Source organism: Myotis nattereri (assembly GCF_964212035.1).
Source record: "Myotis nattereri genome assembly, chromosome: 3".
Taxonomy (NCBI): Eukaryota; Metazoa; Chordata; class Mammalia; order Chiroptera; family Vespertilionidae; genus Myotis; species Myotis nattereri.
Window position 1 is genome coordinate 38,425,297 of NC_138077.1, and position 24,407 is coordinate 38,449,703.

At 39.7% G+C, this 24,407-nt stretch overlaps 1 protein-coding gene across 1 annotated transcript in view; it reads right to left on the reverse strand.

Moving 5' to 3' along the window:
• Nucleotides 1-212: 212 nt before the first annotated feature.
• Nucleotides 213-24,407, reverse strand: part of ZMAT3 (zinc finger matrin-type 3) — a 29,205-nt gene continuing 5,010 nt past the window's right edge. Inside the window, exons 2-5 of the mRNA XM_081087684.1 lie at nt 9,293-9,412; nt 4,876-5,042; nt 4,654-4,754; nt 213-1,953 (exon numbers count right to left, since the gene is read on the reverse strand). Coding sequence (XP_080943810.1) covers nt 1,745-1,953; nt 4,654-4,754; nt 4,876-5,042; nt 9,293-9,412 — 597 coding nt within the window. The 3' untranslated portion in view covers nt 213-1,744. The remainder of the gene's footprint in view (nt 1,954-4,653; nt 4,755-4,875; nt 5,043-9,292; nt 9,413-24,407) is intronic.

The following is a 24,407-nucleotide window of genomic DNA, read 5'->3' on the forward strand; positions in this document are numbered from 1 at the left end:
GAAGAGTGACTTGATACTGTACCAGAAGTTAATGACAAAACTGAATTTTAAACATGAGTCTAGAGCAGGGGTGGGCAAACTTTTTGACTCGAGGGCCACAATGGGTTCTTAAACTGGACCGGAGGGCCGGAACAAAAGCATGGATGGAGTGTTTGTGTGAACTAATATAACAAAGTAAACATCATTACATAAAAGGGTACGGTCTTTTTTTTGAATAGTTTTATTCATTTCAAATGGGCCGGATCCGGCCCGCGGGCCATAGTTTGCCCACGGCTGGTCTAGAGCATTCAACATTGTTTAGAAGTATTAAAGAAAGGAACTGTTATAATTTTCCTTCTCCCCATCTCTTTGCGTATAGAATTCTCAAAGGAAAACGGGAGTTTGGTATTTTTTAATAAGCAATCAAGTATGAATTGACCATAATGCAAAAATACTGCTCAACATAAACTTCTTTGTGGCCTTTTAAAAGAAGTATGGATGAGCACCAGCCTTATCCATGTAAATACAGTAAGTAGGTAAAATACAGTTAATGAAAGTTCATAGAGTACTCCATTACTTAATCTAGGCATACACTAGAGCTTTAAAAAAAAATACAAAACTAGTAATACTGCTGTAATTATCAGATAACAAGTAATCTATAATGTATTTCTACTATTTTCAAGGAAGCTGAATTAGAAAGAATGAAATCAAAGTTCATGTATTTTTATACTTGAAATGATAATGAAATTGAATCAACTTTTTAAAAATTCCTCTCTATGAAACAGTATTTTTCAGGACAGCCAACTAACAACACACAGATGAATGTAAGTAAAATATAAGGATCAGTGTATCTACAAATTCTGCCAAACCAAATACCCAGAGATCTAAATTTATGACCGAGGCCATCATATAAGTAACAAGTTATTATCAACTAAGTAACTCTAAATTGAAAAATTAAACACATCTTTACATTTCCTAAAACCAGCTGAAAAATATTTTTTTAAAAAAATATCGTATCTATCTTAAATTCATTGGATATTCAAATGTGGGGCTTGGAAATCCCACAACATAGATGGGGCATGAAAATGACCTTATGGGACAAGCTAATTCAACCGGGGTGGCAAGGATGGGGAAAGGTAGCATTTAAACATGTGAAATCCATAACTGGAAATGAAGTTACACTGTTTGGAAGTCCACAAGGACATCGGAGGTGTCTGAATCCAAGAAAACCTTCATCTCAATCATGGGAAGACATGATAAGAGGAAAAATGTCCTGGGAAAGACCCTAATGCAGTTTATAATAGTATGTCCTACCGACAAGATATTGAGTTGAGGTGAGGTTCCAAAGGAGCCTTGGGAAAGTGAAATCTCTGCTTACCTGTTTTTACTGTGATCTGAAGAACTCAATAAAATCCTTAACAGTACACAAAATTGCAAAAGAAGATGAGATTTTTAAATCGTTAAAGCTCTAAGTGGTCAGGCTTCTTACTGACCAGAACTTGGTCAAGATAAAAATTTATTTTTCATGGGGTAGGGAGGTCACATGCTCTAAGTAACTCAACACAGCTGACCTGAAAAAGCATCATGACCTAAGAAGCACGCTCTTGTCCTTCCCCAATGTTGACATCTCACGGTACCACTGCAGTTACATGTATTAACATTAAGCAGAGGAATGTACTTATATCAAAAGGACCACAAAGCAGGGCATGTTGACAGAAGGCAAATAACAGGCAGGACGAGCTGCTCTATCTGAACACAACGATCCCTATACATAGCCCAGATTCTCCATCTCATTCCTGTACCGCTGTTCAGACACCTTGCTTTTATGCTGCTTGCTCTCTAAATGATGCCGGAATTCCACCTCTTCGCCAGCCCCAACATTGCACATGGAGCAGTAAAACTGGCCACTTGGAGTAACGCACATGGCCAGATCACGCGGAATTCTCTGCCGAGAGCGGCGATTGAAGTACGGACCTGCCAAAGCAAGAGATGAAAGTAATTTGTTCACTTCAAAATAGTCACGAGGTGAATGACGACAGTCTGATCAATCATCACTATAATTTGTATGTTTTAGTCATTATAAAATTCACAGATTCCTAGCTTTAAATAAATGTGAGGTTAATGGATTTTTTAAATTACAATTTTATACCGGTTCATCTAAAAGCTAATATGATTCTTTCAACTCTTGTCAAAAAGGTTACTGTAGAGCCAAACCCAAATTCTAAATGACAATGTCTCTAAACAGTAGGTACAGTTTTTAAAGTGATTTAATTTCCCAGCATTACATGGTTTAATAATTATGCCAACACTTTAATCCAAAAATTCTATTTCTAAGAATTATCCTAAGAAAATATTAAGAATTCTTGTGTAAAGATTTATCAGTGAGGATATTTATTTCATCAGTATTTATAAAAAGCTTTTTTGGAAGGATGTGAGAAAAGAAGAGTTCCAAAAATACAATTTAAAAAATTACGGTAAAAACTGCAATGGAAAACCATGCTGTCACCAAAAGTAATAAAAATATTTTAGTTACATGAAAATCCTATATAATTAAGAGGTAATATGCAAATTGACCATCATGACCTCACACAAGATGGCCGCCACAAGACGGCCGGCAGGGGAGCGCAGTTGTGGGTGATCAGGCCAGCAGGGGAGGGCAGTTAGGGGCGACCGGGCCTGCAGGGTAGGGAGAGCAGTTGGGAGGGACCAGACCTGCAAGGGAGGGCAGTTGGGGGCGAACAGGCCAGCAGGGGATGGCAGTTAGGGGCGACCAGGCCTACAGTGGAGGGAGGGCAGTTGGGGGCAACCAGGCCTGCAAGGAAGGGAGGGGAGTTGGGGCGACTAGGCCTGCAGGGGAAGGGCAGTTGGGGTAACCAGGCTGGCAGCAGAGGGCAGTTGGGGGTGACCAGGCCTGCAGGAGAGGGCAGTTTGGGGCAACCAGGCCTGCAGGAGAGGGCAGTTGGGGGCAACCAGGCCTGCATGGAAGGCAGTTGGAGGGGACCAGGCCTGCAGGGGAAGGCAGTTGGGGGATACTGGGCCTGCAGGGGAGGGCAATTGGGGGTGATCGGGCCAGCAGGGGAGGGCAGTTGGGGGTGATCGGACTGGCAGGGGAGCAGCTAGGCGTCGACCAGGCTGGCAGGGGTGTGGTTAGGGGGTGATCAGGCTGGCAGGCAGAAGCAGTTAGGGGCAATCAGGCAGGCAAGCAGTTGGGAGCCAGCAGTCCCAGATTGTGAGAGGGACGTCCCAGATTGGAGAGGGTGCAGGCTGGACTGAGGGACCCCCCCACCCCTGTGCACGAATTTCATGCACAGGGCCTCTAGTGTGATTATAATATGCTATTACGTGAAATAAGAATATCACAAAATATAATCACATTTCTATTTTAAAAAAGTATTATGTAGAAAGAGTGGAATAACATATGTAAAAATGTTGGCAGAATTATTAATCATTTTCTTTTATTCTTTTTACATAACTGACTCCTTAAGTTGGACCAATAACTTATTAATTTTATGCTTTCCTTTTCTACTATAATAAATAGTTGAGGCTTTTCTCAAAATATTGCTTTCACTTCATTCTACAAATTTAATATATTTTTATTGATGTTTGGTTCTAATATTTTTAATACTCTATATAATTTCTTCTTTGGCCTATGAGTTATTTAGAAGTGTTTTTAAATTTCCAAACAACTGGAAATTCCGTGATTTTTAAAAATATTTTTTTTACTGACATCTCACTTGTTCTCCGGTCAGAGAACATAGTCTAAACTACCTTCTGATCTAAAGTTTATTTCATCTAACTTTAATATTGCTATCTCAGCTTCCTTCATTTTAGCTCATTTTTAATCTAATTTTATAACCTCTGGGTTTTAACTGAGAATTTAGTAAATTTACACTTATTACAATTACTGATATATGTTTAGGCTTTTTACAACTATATTACATTTTTGTTTCTATCTGTCCCTATTTTCTATGCTTCTCTTACCTTTCCAATTAACTGTTTTCATTTGTTGTTTGTTTTACTATTCACATGAATAGCCTACGCTGGTATGTGTACGCATTGGAGACCGGAGCAGAGGGAGGATGAGGGACTACTCAGTCCTACTTTCCCTCCTCAAGATAATCATCCCTATAAACTAGTTGTTCTGAACTGAAGGTGTATACGTAGGAAGCATTTTCAAAGTACATGTATGTCTGGGTCCTACTCCAAATGTACTGACTGAAAATCTCTGAGTCCTGGTTCAAGCATGTGTATTTTATAACAACTCCCCAGGGCAATTCTAATTCACTACCCTGGTTAAGCACCACTGCTATAATGCTTTTAATTTTCCTCAATATATATGGATTTAGCACAGTGCAACCATAAACCAAAAAGCTCATTTTTATAAGGGATTTTACATTCCTCAGCTGGAAAATACCAGAAGAAACATAAAGGAACCATAATAAAACATCTTAAAACATAAACTATAGTTTAAAATAAAAATAAGTAATATACTAAATAAAAAAATAAATAAATAATTGAGACCTGAAATAAACACCAGCTTGAAAAGCCACTACATCAATTCAAACAAAGCAGCTTACCCCAAATTCTCAGGGCTATCTATTACCATTAAAAGCAGTAAAAATAAAGGAGACCATTTGCAGCAGTAGCCAAGGTATGTGGAAATTCACTGGATACCTGTATTATTCTGTACTGTATACATATTTCTCCTATTAGGCATCATTTTATATTCATTCCCTTCTTTCCGGGCCCGCCGTTGACCGGCCTCTGAGGATTCCCTGAAGAAAAGAAATTTTGAAAGAGTGAGACTTCTAAACAGGGATCCATTTCAACTCTTTCTCTCTTCAGACACTCAGTCTCACACAACACTTCGGCCTCAGAGAAAACGGCAATACCTACGAGAATGAGTTACTCTGAGCTTCCGCCAGCCGCAGTCTCTTGGCATGATTCTTCCCTTGATAGTGAGCCTGAGCCACAGCTGGAGAACTAAAGGAGGCATCACAGAGCTTACAGTAATCATTCTCTGTGGCCAGGATCACTCGGCCTCCCGGCTTAAAGGAGCCCATCTGACATCAAAGACATAAGAAACAAGGTTACAAAGAAAAATCTGGAGCATTTCCTTCTCCTCCTCCAAGTTCCTTCTAAGGCTAGGAGACACTTAGTCATGGTTTTGCAGGACAATCACCAATGTAACAAAATCATGAATGGCTCATTGCTATCTCCAATGAGGAATTAAAAAAAAAAAATAAAACCCAGAATGGAAAATTTAAGATAGTATAGGTAAAGGCTAAAATTGTATTATCAGAAAAAGTCAAGTCAGCCCAGAATCCATCCATAAGCATTTACTGATCACCTACAGTTAATAGGGCTTGCTACCTAATGCAGAAGTTATATACAGACAGATATATATATATATATATATATATACACACATATATATATATACACACACACACATACATACAGTGGAGCCTTGACTTACGAGTGTCCCGACTAACAAGTTTTTCGAGATACAAGCCATCTCTCGGCCAATTTTTTGCTTTGAGTTGCGAGCTAAAATTCGGGTTACGAGCCAGCTTCAGATACCCCACAGCTAGTTGGCGCAGCGAACGTCACAGTGAACGCCACAACATCAGCCCAGCATCACGTGTCTCACTCGTTCACTTTATGATTTGACATATGAGTAATTTAAGTTACGAGCTCCGTCATGGAACGAATTAAACTCGTAAGTCAAGGCCCCACTGTATGTGTGTGTGTGTGTGTGTGTGTGTGTGTGTGTGTGTGTATATATATATATATATTTTTGTTTGTTTTAAATGAGCCCCTGCTCAAAGAGTCTACAAATTAGCTACAGATACAATATAATTAGGGGAAGATAATCAGCAGACCCAGCCAACTGTATTCAGATTGGAAAACAATGAGTTAAGGGAAATCTAATATAGTGCCTGAAAGGTAGTATGCACTCAATAAAAGTTATCGGGCTAATAAAAAACAACAAACTAGATTTTGTCTGGAGGAGAACAAAATATATAAGAGTCTGGAAAGCATATCACATCAGGACCAGCTGAAAGAAATAGCACTGTTTCACCTGGAAGGGAAGACTTTCTGGACATAGGAGAGCTGTCTTCAAACACTACAAAGGGCTGTGCTCTGAAAGGAAGCTACGGCCGGCTGTTTGCCCAGAAGAGTGGAGCTGGCTGAAAATAGTCCCAGCAGAGAGCAGCCATCCAGTTCTAGAGCAGCCTTCAGGACTTAGTACTGTGACGACACCACCAGAAGATCATTCTGGGAACTTTCCTGTCCTCTGATTCTGTGTTTAAGACATCTCATTTACCCCCACAAATTCTTGAGGATGGAGGAATAGCAGGTATTGCTATCCGTACATTAAGTACCGGACAGCTGACATTCAGAAAAGTAAAATTATACCGTGATGAGTAGAGGTCTAAGATCAAAAAACTTCTTGCCCCACCACATGTACACCCTGGACAAGTTACTTAGCTTACCTGTGCTTCTAATAAGCTTCCAGGTAAGACCGAGGTTGCTGGCCCATGGATTACTCTCATAGTAATAAAGCCAATACCACTAAGTTACTGCAAGCATTCCATGAGGTCAGGGCCCAGGACAAGAATGAGGCAAGCAGGCACTTGCCATGGGCACAAACTTTAAGAGAGCATCAAAAAAAACCAACCCAACAATCAAAAATAAATAATATTTTAATGGAATATTTTTATAAAGGCAAAAAATCAATGAGGAACAAAATATCAAAATATTAAATAACAACAGGATCAGTAACTGCCATGCCAAGCCATAGAGCAGCCTGAGGCAAAAGGAAAATCAGTAATATTAATCCTATGTTTTTTAACCTTTCATGCACCATTGAATTTTTTACATTAATTTTGAATTTTGAAAATAGTTATCTAGGCCCTGGCTGGTGTTGTTAAGTGGTTAGAGCAGGGGTCCTCAAAGTTTTTAAATAGGGGGCCAGTTCACTGTCCCTCAGACCATTGGAGGGCCGGACTATACTTTAAAAAAAAAATTATGAGCAAATTCCTATGCACACAGCGGCGGCAAAAACACCCGGCGGGCCGGATAAATGTTTTCGGCGGGCCGCATGTGGCCTGCGGGCCGTAGTTTGAGGATCCCTGGGTTAGAGCATTGGCTCATGCACTAAAGGGTCACAGGTTCAATTGCTGGTCAAGGGCATCTATCTGGGCTGCAGGTTCAATATTCAGCCCTGGTTGAGGTGTGTTTAGAGGCAACCAATCGATGTGTCTCTCTCGCATAAATGTTTCTCTCTCTCTCTCTCTCTCTCTCTCTCTCTCTCTCTCTCTCTCCTCCCTCCCTCCCTCCCTCTCTCTTTCTTTTTCTCTCTCTCTCCCCACCTTCCACCACCCTCCTTCTCTCCCTTCCACTCTTCCTAAAAATTAATGGAAAAAATATCCTTGGGTGAGGATTAATAACGGCAAAAAAATAAATAAATAGTTATCTTGACTACTGAGATTTTAGTCTCCCTCTTAAACTTTATGCTGAAATGTAATGCATCCCTCTCCCCATCCTAGTCCCAGCCATGAATGAAACAATGCATGAAAAGTGCTTAGCAGAGTACCTGGCATAGTAAAGTACTCAATTAGACTTATTATTTATGACCATTGTATTGTTCTAAAGACAAATAATACTTCAAGACAGATTAAGGAATAGAATCCATATGTCAGAGGCTGTTAAAGTACAGGAATACCTTGCTTGAAACACCTGCTCTATCATTCAAAGAGTAAACAAAACTCTGCTTTCAACCAGAAAGTGTTTCTACAGGTTTTCTAGACAGAAGTTTAAAAAAAAAAGAAGAAGAAGAAGAAGGGGGTGGGCACGCAATCTCAAGAAATTGATCTTAATAGAAGGCACAATATAAATTAAATGGAATTAACTGCAATCCTATATAATAAAGAGGTAATATGCAAATTGACCATCACTCCAACACACAAGATAGCAGGCAGGGGAGGGCAGTTGTGGGCGATCAGGCCAGCAGAGGAGGGCAGTTGGGAGGGACCAGGCCTGCAAGGGAGGGTAGTTGGGGGTGATCAGGCCTGCAGGGGAGGGCTGTTCGGGTGACCGGGCTGGCAGAAAAGGGCAGTTGGGGGCAACGAGGGCTGCAGGGGAGGGCAGTTGGAAGGAACCAGGCCTGCAGGGGAGGGCAGTTGGGAGCGACCAGGCCTGCAGGGGAGGGCAGTTGGGGGGAACCAGGCCTGCAGGGGAGGGCAGTTGGAGGCGACCAGGCCAGCAGGGGAGAGCAGTTAGGGGCAACCAGGCTGGTAGGGAAGGGAAGATAGGGGCAACCAGGCCTGCAGGGGAGGGCAGTTGGGAGCGACCAGGCCTGCAGGGGAGGGAAGTTAGGGGTGACCAGACCTGCAGGGAAGAGCAGTTGGGGGTGACCAGGCCAGCAGGGGAGGGCAGTTGGGGGTGACCAGGCCTGCAGGGGAGGGAAGTTAGGGGCAATCGAGCCAGCAGGGGAGGGCTGTTGGGGGCAATCGGGCCAGCAGGGGAGCAGTTAGACGTCGATCAGGCTGGCAGGGGAGTGGTTAGGGGGTGATCAAGCTGGCAGGCAGAAGCAGTTAGGGGCAATCAAGCAGGCAGGCGGGTGGTTGGGAGCCAGCAGTCCCGAATTGGAGAGGGTGCAGGCTGGGCTAAGGGACACATCCCCCCATGCATGAATTTCGTGCACCGGGTCTCTAGTAAAGATATAAACGTTTAAACAATCTTTTGTTCTATTCAGGGTTTGTTGGTTTTTATTCTAGCTTAGCCTAGACCAGTGATGGCAAACCTATGACACACATGTAAGAGGTGACACGTGAACTCATTTTTTTGGTTGATTTTTCTTTGTTAAATGGCATTTAAATATATAAAATAAATATCAAAAATATAAGTCTTTGTTTTACTATGGTTGCAAATATCCAAAAATGTCTATATGTGACACGGCACCAGAGTTAAGTTAGGGTTTTCAAAATGCTGACACGCCAAGCTCAAAAGGTTCGCCATCACTGGCCTAGACTCAGGGTCATTTAAGCCCGGATTTTGAGAAATGCATAGAGAAAGACTCATGAAACAATATTCATTTCATCATTTCATACATCACAACCAAAGCATGAGAAATCTCAAGGTCGTGGATTTGGGCATGCATTAAATCCAGCCCTGGAGTTCAAGGAGTCAAAAGCACCCAATGGGACCTTTCAGGGGTATTTGCCCAATTGTACCTTGATGGGCACATGGATGACAAATTTCATCCATGGCCATAGGACAGCTTCCACCCTGCCACATGTCTCACCTGTGGAGGGACTGGAACAGCTGGCGTGGCCACAGGTTCTACCACATTGCTCATTCTGGCAGGAGGAGGACAGCTGTTTGCTGCATAGTAATTTCTGAGTTTCTTACCATGATTTTTACCCTAGAAGTAAAATGAAATGGGTAATCACCATGGTGAAAATTTGTCAAACAGAATTAATATATTCACTTAAAAAAAAAACAGAAAAAAGAAAAAAACCTACAAACAATACTAACTACACTTTATTCTTTCAGAAATGCCACACGAGGGTAAATAGACCACTACTAGATTTGATTACTTGATCTTAAAGTAAATGTCTATTCTTTGGTTCTAACAGGATGATTACATTTATCTGGGAATGATAAGGAAACAAAGCCAAAAGAAATTAATTTCCTATATATTTTAGAAAAGTATTACATTTTACAGCAATCTGTGTCCTTCCCAAACGTGTTGCCTTTCCTACACCACTGCCCGAATATAAATTTCATAATACTCTGATCTAATCTACTTTATAAGTCTGTGACAAAATGGATAATCCAATTATTTTTACAGATATAGCTCTTACAGAGTAGCTTTTTACTTTGTGCAGTAGATCATTTGCTGCTCACAAAAATCCTGTGAAAGGAACTTGTTAATATTATCCACACAGGACAGCTGAAGAGCCATGATCCAGAGTGTGGGGACCTGCCACCAACACCCAACATTCAGTAGGGCCACGCAGTGCAGCAGAGCTCGAGGCAGGCCTTCCGAGTCCAAAACAAGGCCCTGGCCCACCACAGCATGATGGCTGCAGATGCACTGTGAACCTCTATTAAAATGGATTTGCTTCTCTCACTGTGTTTCCTTTAAGTTATTATTCACATGATTACTCACATGACTATACTCCTTGGAACTGCTGCAAATTGGTGGGAAGGGTCAGTGATCTAAAAGCATCCTAAATGAGGAGGGGAAAGTATATCATTCTTTAAACTACTTTGTAAAAATTAAACTTGTAGGCGTTTATTTACCATCTATTATATGCTAAGCTTTAAAGGAATTAGAGTTAGCACACACTCTAGAGGAGATGACAGATACATAGTGATGTGCTAAGTTCTACACCTTCTGACCACTCACCATGGTTGCAGTGACCTAAGCAGCATGATACAATTGACGCTCTCTCCTTCTACTGTCTTTTATGATTCCCTCTCACCCCCCTACCTCTCATTCTCTAAATGCTATGGTGTCCAAAGCCTTACCCTCAGTTCTCTTCTCTATCTACACTCAAACTCTGTTACTTTACCCAGTCTCATAGCCTTAAAATATAATGACTAAGTTGCTGACTCCCAAAACTATCTATCTCCACCCCTGTTATAAACTCAATGTCTGTGTTCCGCCAAACATACAGTATTGAAATCTAATCTCAATGTGATTGTATTAGGAGGTGATTGGGTCTTCAGGGTGGAGCCTAATTAGTGCCCCTTTATGAAGTACACCTCACCCTCCACCTCCCATGTGAGAATATAAGCCGGCCATCTGCAATCTGGAAGAGGGTCCTCACCAGAATCCAACTGTGCTGCACCCTGATCTCAGACTTCCAGCCTCCACAACTTGGAGAAATAAACATTCACTGTTTAAGCCACCCGGTCTCTGGTAATTTGTTATAGCAGCCCCAACAAACTAAGGCAATCCTTGACCTTCAGAGCCACCTATCCAAATGACTTCCTGCCATTGACACTTTGCAGTCTTAAAAGGCATGTCCAACGTAAAATATCTAAAAAATACCTCCTGGTTCCTCCCTCACAGAACTCTCTCATCACTGCCACCACCACTAAGTCATCCACATGTCAGTAAGTGGCACTCAAGAAAGACCAGGGATCCTTTTCTTGATTCCTCCCTCCTTAAAACCAACACGTCTAATCCACCAGCCAGCCCTGTCTGCCTCCCTTCAAAATATATCCTAAGTCATGCCACTTCTTTCCATGGGCACTACAAATACCACAGTCATCCAAGCTACCAACATTTTCTACCTGCAGCAAGAACTCCTTCCTGGTTTCTGCTCTCACTCTGTCCTCCTAATTCTCCTCATACCAGCTAGAGTGGTAATTCCAGACATAACTGAGATCATGCCACCCTCTCACGTAGAATCTTCCAATGGTTTCCCACTACACTAAAAATCGACACATCTTACCCATAAGGGCCCATATGATCAGACCCTGCCCGCTTCTCAGATTTTATTTCATACAGCACCCCTTCCCCCAGCTCATTATACTCCAGCCTCACTGGCCTTCCTTCTCTTCCTTAAAGAGACCAAATTCATTCTAGCTCCAGAGCCTTTGTACTTGCTGTTCCTTCTGCCTAGAATGATCTTCTTTCAGCAGCATGGCTGGCTCCTTCTCATCTCTCAGGTCTCAAATCAAGCAGCAACTCACTCAATCTGAAATTAATACCCATCCCCACCTACTCCCCCCCACCCCCGCCCCCATACACACACTCTTTCCATCACATTGCCACATTATGTGTCTAAAATAATATTATTTACTTGTTTTCTCTCTTTTCTACTCTCTGGAATGTAGACTCCATAAAAAATAAGAACCCTGTCTGTCTCGTTTACTGTTCTAGCCCAATGACTACAACAGTTTCTAGCATATAGTAGGCAACAAGTAAATATTTCCTGGACCAATGAGTCAAGAAGTATAATGGAGATAACAAAGAAGGAATAACACAGAGGAGGAATTTCTTACCTCCTCCTGAAGGTGTCAGGTATGACCTCCTTGAAAAAGCACCGTGTAAGTCATCTTTTAAAAGGAACAAAAGTTTACCAGGCAGCTAAGGAGTGAGGAGGAAGAAAACTGCGAACAAAGGAAATGGTCTGAGCAAAGGCCCCTCCTGCTGGAGAGATGATCTTCAAGATCCTTTAGAGAAAAGGTAGGAGCTGAGATACAAGGAATGGGGGTGAGGGGTGGGGGCCGGGGGCTAATCCTTAGTGGTTCTGGCCATGACACAGAACTTGGACTTTAGAGGCAGCAGGGGACCACTGAAGAACTTTAAGCAAAGTCGTGGCATGACTGGATTGCATTTGATAAAGATTATCCTGGGATTCACATGGGGATAAATTAGAGTGAATCGAAGCCAGAAGCTGGGAATATAGAGAAGAGAGCCAAAGACAAATCCCCAGGACACTAACATATAGAATGCAGTAGAGAATGAGGATCCAGAAAATGAGAGGAGACTGCTTGGCCTATGAAGTAAGATGAAAATCAAACAAGTGTGGTATCATGCAAGCCTAGAACAAGTTGATTCAAAAGAAGAGTGTAGTTAAATACATTATAACCCAAGAACTCTACTTCCAGGTATTATCAAACGGAAACCACATCTAAGGAGATTTTTATAACAATGTTCCTAGAAGGACTGTTTGTAACAACTGAACAGTGAAAACAAACTAAGTGTCTGTCTACAACATACTGGGTAAATTGTAGTCTACTCAGACAATGGAATACTTGAATGATTGGCAACTTGAATGATTCTCCTAACAAAATGTTGAATAAAAAGAGTAAGTTGCAGAAAAAGATACTTAAGAATAATCTTTTTAATATGGAGGTTAAAAACATTTTTTTAAAAAAACCACTACATATTATATAGGAAAGCACATGTAGCGAAAGTACAAAACAAGTGAGGGAACAAGAAATACCAATCAGTATAGTGACTACATTTGGGAGCACAGGAAGGAATTGGGAGGTGAAGGGGGAAGGGAAAGGTGCTCTTCAAATGATTTGATGCTTTTCATTCTTTTAATTAGAAGGCAAATACACATGTACATTATATAAACAAGAGTGGTTCACTAGGTCAAATGCTACTGTCGGATCAAAACACAGAGGTTAGTGAGTTAATGCTTGGATTTGAAAGGACAGAGATCAAGAGTAAACTTGGTAAGAACCATTTCAGTAGCACAGTGAGGGATTAAAGGCATGTGAGTAGCTTAAAGAGACAATGGGAGGTGTGAAAGTGAAGATAACCAGTACAGGCAACTTTTTAGAAGAATTCTACAATGATGTGGAACAGAGAAATAGAGTAGAGAGTTAGCAAGAGAAACAGATCAGTGAAAGATTTTTTTAAAGATAAGTTGTCTTTTCATTTTTTTGCATGTATCTGTCCAATTTTCCCAACACCATTTATTGAAGAGACTGTCTTGACTCCATTGTATGCTCTTGCCTCCTTTGTCAAATATTACTTGAGCATAGTGGTTTGGGCCGATTTCTGAGTTCTCTATTCTATTCCATTGGTCTATATGTCTGTTCTTGTGCCAGTACCAGGCAGTTTTGAGAACAGTGGCTTTGTAATACAGCTTGATATCTGGTACTGAGATCCCTCCTACTTTGTTCTTCTTTCTCAGGATGGCTGCAACTATTCAGGGTCTTTTTTTATTCCAGATGAATTTTTGGAGAGTTTGTTCTAGCTCTGTAAATATGCCATTGGTATTTTAATGGGAAGTGCACTGAATCTATAGATTGCTTTGGGTAGTATGGACATTTTAATGATGTTGATTCTACCAATCCATGAACATGGTATGTTCTTCCATCTGTTTATGTCTTCCTCTATCTCTTTTTTCAGTGTCCTGTAGTTTTCCAAGTATAGGTCTTTTACCTCCTTAGTTAAGTTTATTCCTAGGTATCTTACTTTTTTTGGTGTGATGGTAAATGGGATTGTTTTTTTAATCTCTCTTTCTGTAAGTTCACTATTGGTGTATAAAAATTCCATAGATTTCTTGGCATTAATTTTGTATCCTACTACATTGCTGAATTCATTTATTAAGTCTAATACTTTTTTGATGGCGTCTTTAGGGTTTTCTATGTATAGAATCATGTCATCTGTGAATAAGGACAGTTTTACATCTTCTTTTCCAATTTGGATGCCTTTTATTTCTTCTTCTTGTCTAATTGCTATGGCTAGCACTTCCAGTACTATGGTGACAGGAGTGGTGACAGTGGGCATTCCTGTCTCATTCCTGTTCTTAGGTGAAATGGTTTTAGTTTTTGCCCATTGAGTATGATGTTGGTTGTAGGTTTGTCACATAAGGCTTTTATTATGTTAAGGTATGATCCCTCCATTCCCATTTTGCTGAGGGTTTTTATCAAGAAAGGGTGTTCGATTTTGTCGAATGCTTTTTCTGCATCAATTGATACGACTATGTGATTTTTTTTTTTTTTTTTTTAATATATTTCATTGATTTTTCACAGAGAGGAAGGGAGAGAGACAGAGAGAGTTAGAAACATCGATGAGAGAGAAACATCGATCAGCTGCCTCCTGCACATCCCCCATCGGGGATGTGCCCGCAACCCAGGCACATGCCCCCGACCGGAATCGAACCCGGGACCCCCCAGTCCGCAGGCCGACGCTCCATCCACTGAGCCAAACCGGTCCCGGCCGACTATGTGATTTTTATCTCTCAACTTGTTTATGTGATGTATCACATTTATTGATTTGCAGATATTGTATCAGCCTTGCATCCCCGGGATAAATCCTACTTGGTCATGGTGTATGATCTTTCTTATGTAATGCTGGATTCAATTTGCTAGAATTTTTGGCATCTATGTTCATGAGGGATATTGGCCTGTAGTTCTCTTTCATTGTGTTGTCTTTATCTGGTTTTGGTATTAGGGTAATGCTGGCTTCATAGAATGAGCTTGGAAGTGTTCCTCTTGAATTTTTTTTTGAATAGTCTGAGGAGGATAGGTTTGAGTTCTTCTGTGAAGCCATCTGGTCCTGGGCTTTTGTTTGCTGGAAGCTTTTTGATGACTGCTTCAATTTCCTCCATAGTTATCAGCCTATTGAGACTTTTAGATTCTTCCTGATTGAGTTTTAGAATGTTGTATTTTTCTAGGAATATGTTCATTTCCTCCAGGTTGTCTAGTTTGTTGGAATAAAGTTGTTCATAGTATTTTTTAATAATCCTTTGTATTTCTGTGGGGTCTGTTGTTATTTTGCCCCTTTCATTTCTGATTTTGTTTATTTGGGTACTCTCTCTCTGCTTCTTGGTGAGCCTGGCTAGAGGTTCGTCAATCTTGTTTATCCTTTCAAAGAACCAGCTCTTGGTTTCATTAATTTTTTTTTTCTAAGTCATTTATTTCTGCTCTGATCTTTATTATCTCCTTCCTTCTGCTCACTCTGGGCTTTTATTGTTGCTCTCTTTCTAATTCTTTAAGTTGTACAGTTATCAGGGGTCCTCAAACTATGGCCCGAGGGCCACATGTGGCCCGCCGAAAACATTTATCCGGCCCGCCGGGTGTTTTTGCTGCTGCTGTGTGCATAGGAATTTGTTCATAGTTTTTTTTTAAACTATAGTCCGGACCTCCAACGGTCTGAGGAACAGTGAACTGGCCCCATTTAAAAAGTTTGAGGACCCCTGAGTTAGATGATTTATTACCATTTTTTTGTTTGTTTTTTTGAGGTAGGCCTGTAGAGCTATGAACTTCCCTCTCAAGACCGCTTTCACTGTGTCCCGTAGATTTTGGATTGTTGTGTTTTCATTGTCAGTCGTTTCCAGGATGTTTTTAATTTCTTCTTTGATCTTTTTGGTAACCCAATCATTGTTTAATAGCTTGCTATTCAGCTTCCAAGTGTTTGAATTTTTTTGGTTCTTTTTGTTGTAGTTTCTAATATTATGCCATTGTGGTCTGAGAAGATGCTTGCTATGATGTCAATCTCCTTGAATTTGGAAAGACTTTGTCTGTGACCCAATATGTGGTCTATCTTTGAAAATGTCCCATGTGCACTTGAGAAGAACGAATATTCCATGGCTTTGGGGTGAAATGTTCTGAAGATGTCAATTAAGTCCATCTGATCTAGTGAGTCATTTAGGATTGCTGTTTCTTTGCTGATTTTACAGATCCAGAGACAGAGAAGCATTGATCAGACCATCAAACCTCAGAGGGAAGGTAGGGGATGGTGGGGGTAAGGGGGAGAGATCAACCAAAGGACTTGTATGCAGGCATATAAGCCTAACCAATGGACACAGACACCAGGGGGATGAGGGTATGAGGGGGGGGGGGCAACGGGGGGATAAGGACACATAGGTAATACCTTAATCAATAAAGAGAGAGAGAAAAGATGTCTTTAGCCTACTTTGCATGACAACAAGAGGAAGTCAGAAAAACCCCCAGAGATGATGCAGAAGCTAAAGCATGGCTGCAAGAGCACAATCCATGAAAAGGGAGAAGAGGAGGTGCACAGGACTAAGAGCGGTGCACAATACTGAGGTGCACAGTACTTAGACAGTATCAGTTATTTTATTTTCAAAGTAGTATCCACAGTACCATTCTAGCTGATACTGCATCCATAACATAATGATAATATTAGCAACTACAAGTTGTTGAGCACTTATGTGAATTACAGTGTTCGAAAACAATTCATAAATATTCTCTTATTTAAACTTTGTGAAATCTCGATTAATTTGGTATAATTATTATTCCCATTTTACATATGAGGAAACTAAGCTCAGAGAGTTAAAAACTTGCCCACGAGCTTCCAGGTAGGTAGGCTGCCTAGATTTGCATCTCTCCACATATCTTCTATAATTTAGACTGACAAGAAAAACAAATAAACTACACACAAATCATGTCCTCCACATAAGTAGACACCACAGAATGTTCAGACTTCAAAATAACTGTAGGCAAAAAGAAAAAACATCAAATCCAGTGAGCAATCACTTGTGCTTCTTCCATAAGTCTCCACAGTAAGCAAGAACAGTCTGACAAAAACTGCAAGAAAGAGAGGAGAGGGGCCTAGCAGAACAAAATGGGTTTGTAACTACCACCAGAAAAAGTAAGGCCCCTGAGTTTGTAGATACTAAAGCATGACCCAGGCACTGACCACAGGAAAGGAGCTTTGATGTACACATGATCTCAAGTGGCTTCATCCAAGTGGCTCTGGAGGAGAAAGGGGCAAAAAGGAAGGGAGTGGCAGACCTCCTTTGGCTACTGGGAAGTAAGGGGGAAAAGAAACAAAACAGGAAAACCTAGCATCCTGCAAAACAAAAAGAACAAAACAAAAAGAACAAAACAAAAATCAGAGGACATATCAACCCTCCCTTGAAAACACACACACACACACACACACACACACACACACACACATTAAGTTATTAAGGAACTGGATTTGCTGCAGTGACAGAAGAGATTTCCAATGAATTAAGGATCTTATAAGCCACCCAAAATCCACAATGAACACATGAAAACTAATCAAGTCTACATAAAATCACTACAAAAAAAATCGACACATCTGAGCAAATGAAACCCAACCCCACCCCCCAAAAAAAACATAAAATAGAAGAAAACCATTAAGAAAACACTCCAAATTGAATTGAATATATTCAAACAAGAATTGGGGTATATTAAAAATCACTTTGGCTCTAACTGGTTTGGCTCAGTGGATAGAGCGTCAGCCTGCAGACTGAAGGGTCCCAGGTTCGATTCCGGTCAAGGGCATGTACCTTGGTTGTGGGCACATCCCCAGTAGGAGGTGTGCAGGAGGCAGCTGATCGATGTTTCTCTCTCATCGATGTTTCTAACTCTATCCCTCTCCCTTCCTCTCAGTAAAAAACCAATAAAATATATTTTTTTAAAAAAATCACTTTGAATCAGATATTCAAAATGTACAAAGAAAAATAGGCAAAACATAGTGAAAATTAAAAGAAGGGTAATTAAACTCAGGAAGAAGAGTAAGATAATCATATCAAAAAATAAGGAATAAACACAAGCACCAGAGGAGAGTAAACATAGATGAAAATGTAATAACAGTCACAGAAGAAAAACAAAAAAGAATCAGAAAAATAAAAATATCAAGAAAAAATTTAAAGGGTCAGAGAGGATATAAAAGACAAGTAAAGAAGGAATAATTTATGTAAAACTGGAGTCTCTGAAGAAGTAAAACAAAACAATCAAGCGGAACTAATATTTAAAAATATAACTGTCCAAATTTGTCTAAAATTGTCCAAGAAGTTTACCAGATATCTGGTTGGTAGGTTTGTTTTTCACAGGGATATTGTGAGGGAGGGAGAGCAGGACAGAGGAAGGGAGGGTGCCTTAGAGTGTTTTGTGGATAAACCCAGATTTCTCACTATCAAAGAAGGTAAACATTAAGAAAAGATGGAAAGTTAGAATAACATCAGTCAATAAATGCTAAAATCACTGAGTAAAAATATGATGAGAAATAAGACATCTGCATAGTCTTAAAGTATCTCCCCATATGACACTTATTAAGCACAAGACAAAAAAATGGTAACTTTACAAAGGAGAGCCCTGGCAGGCACCCCCTCCCTCACCCAGTGATCAAAGTCAACAGCACCAGTGATACAAAATATACACACATGTCCCTCCTGATAGGATGCATTGGGAAGGACACAATAAATACAACTTCTGTGGTATTTTGGGAGGAAGCTCACACACATAACCTAAATTTAATCATAAGAAAACTCAGAACATAAAAAGGAAAGAAAAGCTAAACCTGTCCTGATTAAAGGAGATATAATAACTACATGAAAAATTTCACCCTGGTTTGGATCCCTGGAACCAGAAAAAGGACATCAGTAGGTAACTGGTGAAATGTAAATAGTCTGTAGATTACATAATATTGTTTTCAGTGTTAATTTCCTGATTTTGATAATTGCATACTAACATTTGAGGAATCGGTATGAAGTGCCTGCAAGAATTTTTTATACTATTTTTGGAACTAGTTTGTAAGTTAAAAGTTACTCAAACTAAAAAGTCAATAAAACAAAACTTGCCCAAAAGCACAAGTAGACAGCAGAGCTGGGGACAATCTGGCTCCAGAGCCCATGCCATCATGCTCCACCCGACCCCAGGTCAACTCAACTGTCTTAAGGGTTATCTCAGGCACCAGAACATTCTGTTCTCAATGTCTTACACATACTAACTCATTATCGTCACCATCTTTTCATGAGGCATAGAGAAGTTAAGAGATATTTCCAATATTATACATCTAGTAAGTAGTAAGACTACAATCTGACCCCCAAGCCCATGATTTCGTGTTCATACCTAATATCCTATAAAACAGATGCTAGAAAATGTAACAATAAGAAATCAAGAGATTCTTTAATATTAAAGATATGATTGTCCAAAATTTCTAAAAATCAATACAGGGTTAGAATTCTAGAATACCTCTCAGAAAATTTAAAAAAAGAAATCAAGGAATGATAAAAGAGAGAAGAGATAAGCAATATAAAGAATCCACCCTGCTAGTCCAAGATAGGCCTAATAAAATTACCTGGAAAAAGAGAGAAAATATAGAGAAGAATATTATTGAAGAAACAGTATCAAAGGAAATTCCCCAGAGCTCAAGAGAAAGAGGAGTGTGCAAACTGAGAGGATCTACTAATTCTAACCAGGACGAATGAAAGGAGATCCAGACCTAGACACGTCTATCACTGTGAAATTCAAGGTAACAAGGGTAAAAAGGAGAGACTAAAAGCTCCCAGAAAAAAGAAAGAAAGGAAGGAAGAACCAAAATTAAAGTAGGTCACCCACAAATTTGTCAAATATAAAGGCACAATGCAAACATTTCAGATATACAGGGGCTCAGAAAAATTTATTTCCCAAGTACTCCCTCACTTTATTTTTAAAGAAATGTGTTGTAATACATTTATATTTATTTTATCTTCCTCTGTAATGTAAAGATGTACTCAAACAAAATAAGATTTTAAAAAAAAACCACATACATGTATATTTAGAAAATAGTAGCCCAAGTGAGAGAGCAAGGAAGACAAGTCCAAAATTGAGAGCCATGCAGCAAATCAGAGGTCAACCAATTGAAAATGGAGCAAGTAGAAAGACTGATAATAAAAGGGCATTCCATACAATAGACAGTGTGATTGAGAGTTTGAAGGGGAAAATGAGGATATGGTAATGATACATTGTGTAAGAACAAAAAGGAAAAAAAAGAAAGGCAATGACAAACTCTGGGAAATACAGAAAGCTACACAAGTCACAATCCAAATGTGACTCTAGTCCAAATAAGAACAGAAAATCAGTGGGTTTCATGACGACAAATGAAATGGATTGTAAGCAATAAAAAATATATATATCATAAAGCTAGTAAATGGTTTTTTAAAAAGGCATAAGATTCAACTACTCTGTCTATGGTCTAGCCACTCTCTGTCTCACTGCTTTACTAATAAACTCTCCTTCGCATTAAACTCTAAAAAAGGCATAAGATTCTTCTCCCTATTTTTAAAAAAGTATCAGAAACTCAAGAAAAAAAAAGACTATTTCCAAGTTATAATCCACATAGGAAGTAAACCAAAATAGATTTTGAGCAACTGGTGGCATTCAAGAAAGGATTATCCATCTGAACATCTCTTTCAAGGAGCATGAAATTGACAAGAAAAAAAATTCTATGATGCCTTAATTTAAATTACAGCAGGTCAGTGGGTGGAAAGAAGAGAGGAAAGGCCAATCAGTTAATAGCTGTAGGCTAAAACCCACACAAGACGACTTACATTTCTGAGTGCATGTTGAAAATTAGAATTAACATCCTGGTGGCTATTTCCACAATTATTTAAAGAGGACAGCCAGGCACCACCAACCACTAGGTACCTCGGCGTCTTGCTTACATGTGAACTTTACAGACTTGCCTACCACCAACCCAAAAAGAGCAAACACTCTTCCTTATGGTCTACGTACTTATCCCAGAACTAGCCCCACTTCACCCTCTCCCACCCCCTTTATCTACAGCCAGTGTAAATTCAACTGACATTTTTCTTCCCCAAATTCATTGTGTGACACAGCCCCTTCAAACCCAGAATGGTGGTCACACTGCCTCCTCCACTGAGCCCTGCTACAAGTGGTGTAGACTGCTTACCCCTAGCACCTGGTCCTTTTTCTGGCTAGTGTGTGGCTCAAGCTGGACTGTGAACATTTTCATTTAACAGAATCATAACATTGGAAACACAGAGAAGGAAACAGCTTCGTAGTGAACAGTATCTCCCTACTGATATTAATAAAAAAGCTGAACGTGGATGTTCAACAATTGGAATCAACCTACCAACAGAGCAAGAAAAATTTAATTTATCAAATAAAAATGTGATCAACCTTGACAGTGTCAAACTAACACTACAGTCAACCCAAGATGGGAGGAAGAAAGGAGCCTAGGGAAGAAAAGGTAGGGGATGGGTGAGAAAGGGAAAGGACATGATTACAGCTTTTCATTAGAAGTGCTTTGATCTACAGGTGTTATTTTGAGTGAAATAAGAATTGTAAGGAGGCAAATTACCAGTGGCAAATGCTACAAAGAGGTCAAGTGAAAAAGAGCTAGATTTGGCTAGAAGGGGCCATTTCATTAGAATACTGGAATGGAAACCGGAGTGCAGTGGGCTGGGGAATGAAAGGGAAATGAAGACCCACAGAGGACAATTATACCCGGCAGAACTCTAAGGATGGGAGGGAAGAAGAGAGAGGAAGCTAACAAGAGACACTAAAAGGAAAGGGAAGGTTGCTGTTGCTATTTTACGTATATAGAAAAAAGCTTAAGCCTGCTTTTAATTTGATCAAGGTGGAAAAGTGATGACAGATGATGAAATACAGAGTACAGAGTACAAATCACCCTTGTCTGGAAGAAAGGATAGCTATTATTTAGAAATAAGAAACGAGGTAGGGGTGGACTGGGATGGCAGGCAGGAGGCTGGTGAGACCAGCTAACAGCATGGTCACAGAGAGCTTCTGTCTCCGAATGAAGTGTATTTTGACCATCTCAGTCCTCTGGAAGTTCATTTAGAGAACAATCAGATAGGAGAAATTTTAAAACATAAAAACTAGGTGAGATTAAAGTTGCAGAGCATGCCACCTAAACCTGAGTTATCAACGTTAAAATATGTATGTGCCAAAATCAGTACTTTAAATTTGGGGGTAACATCTAATTACACTCTCTGAATTATGAATTATGAGCACTACACTCAGCACCATAATGCTAGAACTACTTTTTTAACTGTGTTCTTTCTTTCTAATTAACCTAAAACAATAGGTCATTTGGCTACCAAACATTACAAATAGAAGTCGATGTTTATGACAAATTTTAGAAATGTACTTTGAGTAACTAGTACTTTTTGAAATGAATATGCAAATTAGCAGAGAAATTGGCTGGCTTTGTTTTAAACTGCGGATGCCTTAGCAAAATCTACCCATGCTTTTTGCTTTCTTAAAATTTTTGTTAATGACCTTCCAGTCTAAAGTGGTTCTTTGTCTATGTATTTACGCTGCTGAAAGTGTTGTGTTACTCCATACCAGACCTGCCTTAAGTAATCTGGAGCCTACAGATTTTAATATAATAAAGACATGTGTTTCCTCCAAAGGTTTTATTTTAAATTAAGATATAACTAAAGCCATAATTTTGGGACTGCAAAAATAGGTAACCTTATTAAAAAGAAAAAGACAGCTAAGGGTATTTTGAAGCAGACTGACCGGTTTAAAAAGTTCTGGAAATAAAACTAAATCTGTGGTGATGACAGACACACATGGGTACTGCTAAGGCAGCCCCAGCCGGGGAACACCAGCATGCCAGGGAGAGATGGTGGTGAGCTTCAGGGGAAGTACTTATTGAGCAGTTTCCACTGTTACTGGAACATGATACAATCCGGACTTTAGTGTAACACTGTTCAAACCAGACTGCGGATTGTTTACAATACCCTGGGCAATTTGAAACTTTGTGATTTCAACAGTGGCATCAACTAACTAGAATGTTTTGGGTAATGTGATCACAGTGATTTAGCACATCCCAAATCACAGTGATGTATGCCTGGCGTATTAAGCAGGCTACCACCACTGACCCCTTTCATCTCACACATAACTGAAATAATGAATTGCAGTCTTGGAACAACTCTATGTTAAAAATTACAAAGAAGGTTTTTAAAGTGGAAATAAAACTTCACTTTCATCATCTCATCAACCCACCTTATTCTATTAGTCCACAAGCATCGCCATTCTGCCTATTCCAGGTTCTGGTAAGCCTTACTCGTTGGTCTTACTCTTGCCTTTAGTAGTCTTTTTTAATCACCGCCTGTTTATTTTTCCAGTTGATTTTCTCATTTTTAAATTACAGTTGACATTTTATAATATTAGTTTCAGGTGTATAACACAGTGGTTAGACATCTATATACCTTACAAAGTGTTCCCCCAGATAAGTCTTATACTCACCTGACACCATGTATAATTATTACAATATTATCATGTTCTCTATGCTGTACTTAACATCCCCATGACTATTTTGTAACTGCCAATTTGTACTTCTTACTCCCTTCACCTTTACCACCCAGCTCCCCAACCCTGCCCACCCATCTGGCAACCATAAGCTTGTTCTCTGTATCTATGAATTTGTTTTGTTTTGTTTGTTTGTTTTAGATTCCACATATAAGTGAAATCGTACAGTACTTGTCTTTCTCTGTCTGACTTTATTTCCCCTGACCTTTACCTTCTAGGTCCATGTTGTCACAAATAGTAAGACTTGATTCTTTTTCATGGCTAATATTCCATATACCACATCTTCTTAATCCATTTGTCTTTTGACTGGAACATTTAATCCATTTATATAGAAAGAAATTATAGATAGGTATGTAGTTACTGCCATTTTATTGTTTTAATTGTTTTTTATTTTTCATTTTTATTGATTTTAGAGAGAGAGGAAGGGAGAGGGATAGAGAGATAGAAACATCGATGAGAGAGAAATATTGATTGGCTGCCTCATATATGACCCCTACTGAGGATTAAGCCTGCAACCCGGGCATGTGCCCTGACCAGGAATCAAATCAGGGACCTCTTGGTTCATAGGTCGATGCTCAACACTGAGTCATACCAGCCAGGCTATTTTAATTGTTTCTGTGGTTCTTCGCTATTCCTCTCCTATTATCTTACACTCTTCTTTTGTATGTTGATGGCTTTCAGTAGTATTGTGTCTGGATTCCTTGTATATCTCTTGTGGATGTTTGCTTTGTGGTTACCATGTGATTCATATGTACCATGCTATGCTTATAGCAGTCTATTTTAAGTTGATGGTTGTTAAATTCAAATACATTCCATAATCACTACCATTTTTACTTATTCCATATTTATGTTTTTGTCATTATTTTTTACTTCTTTTG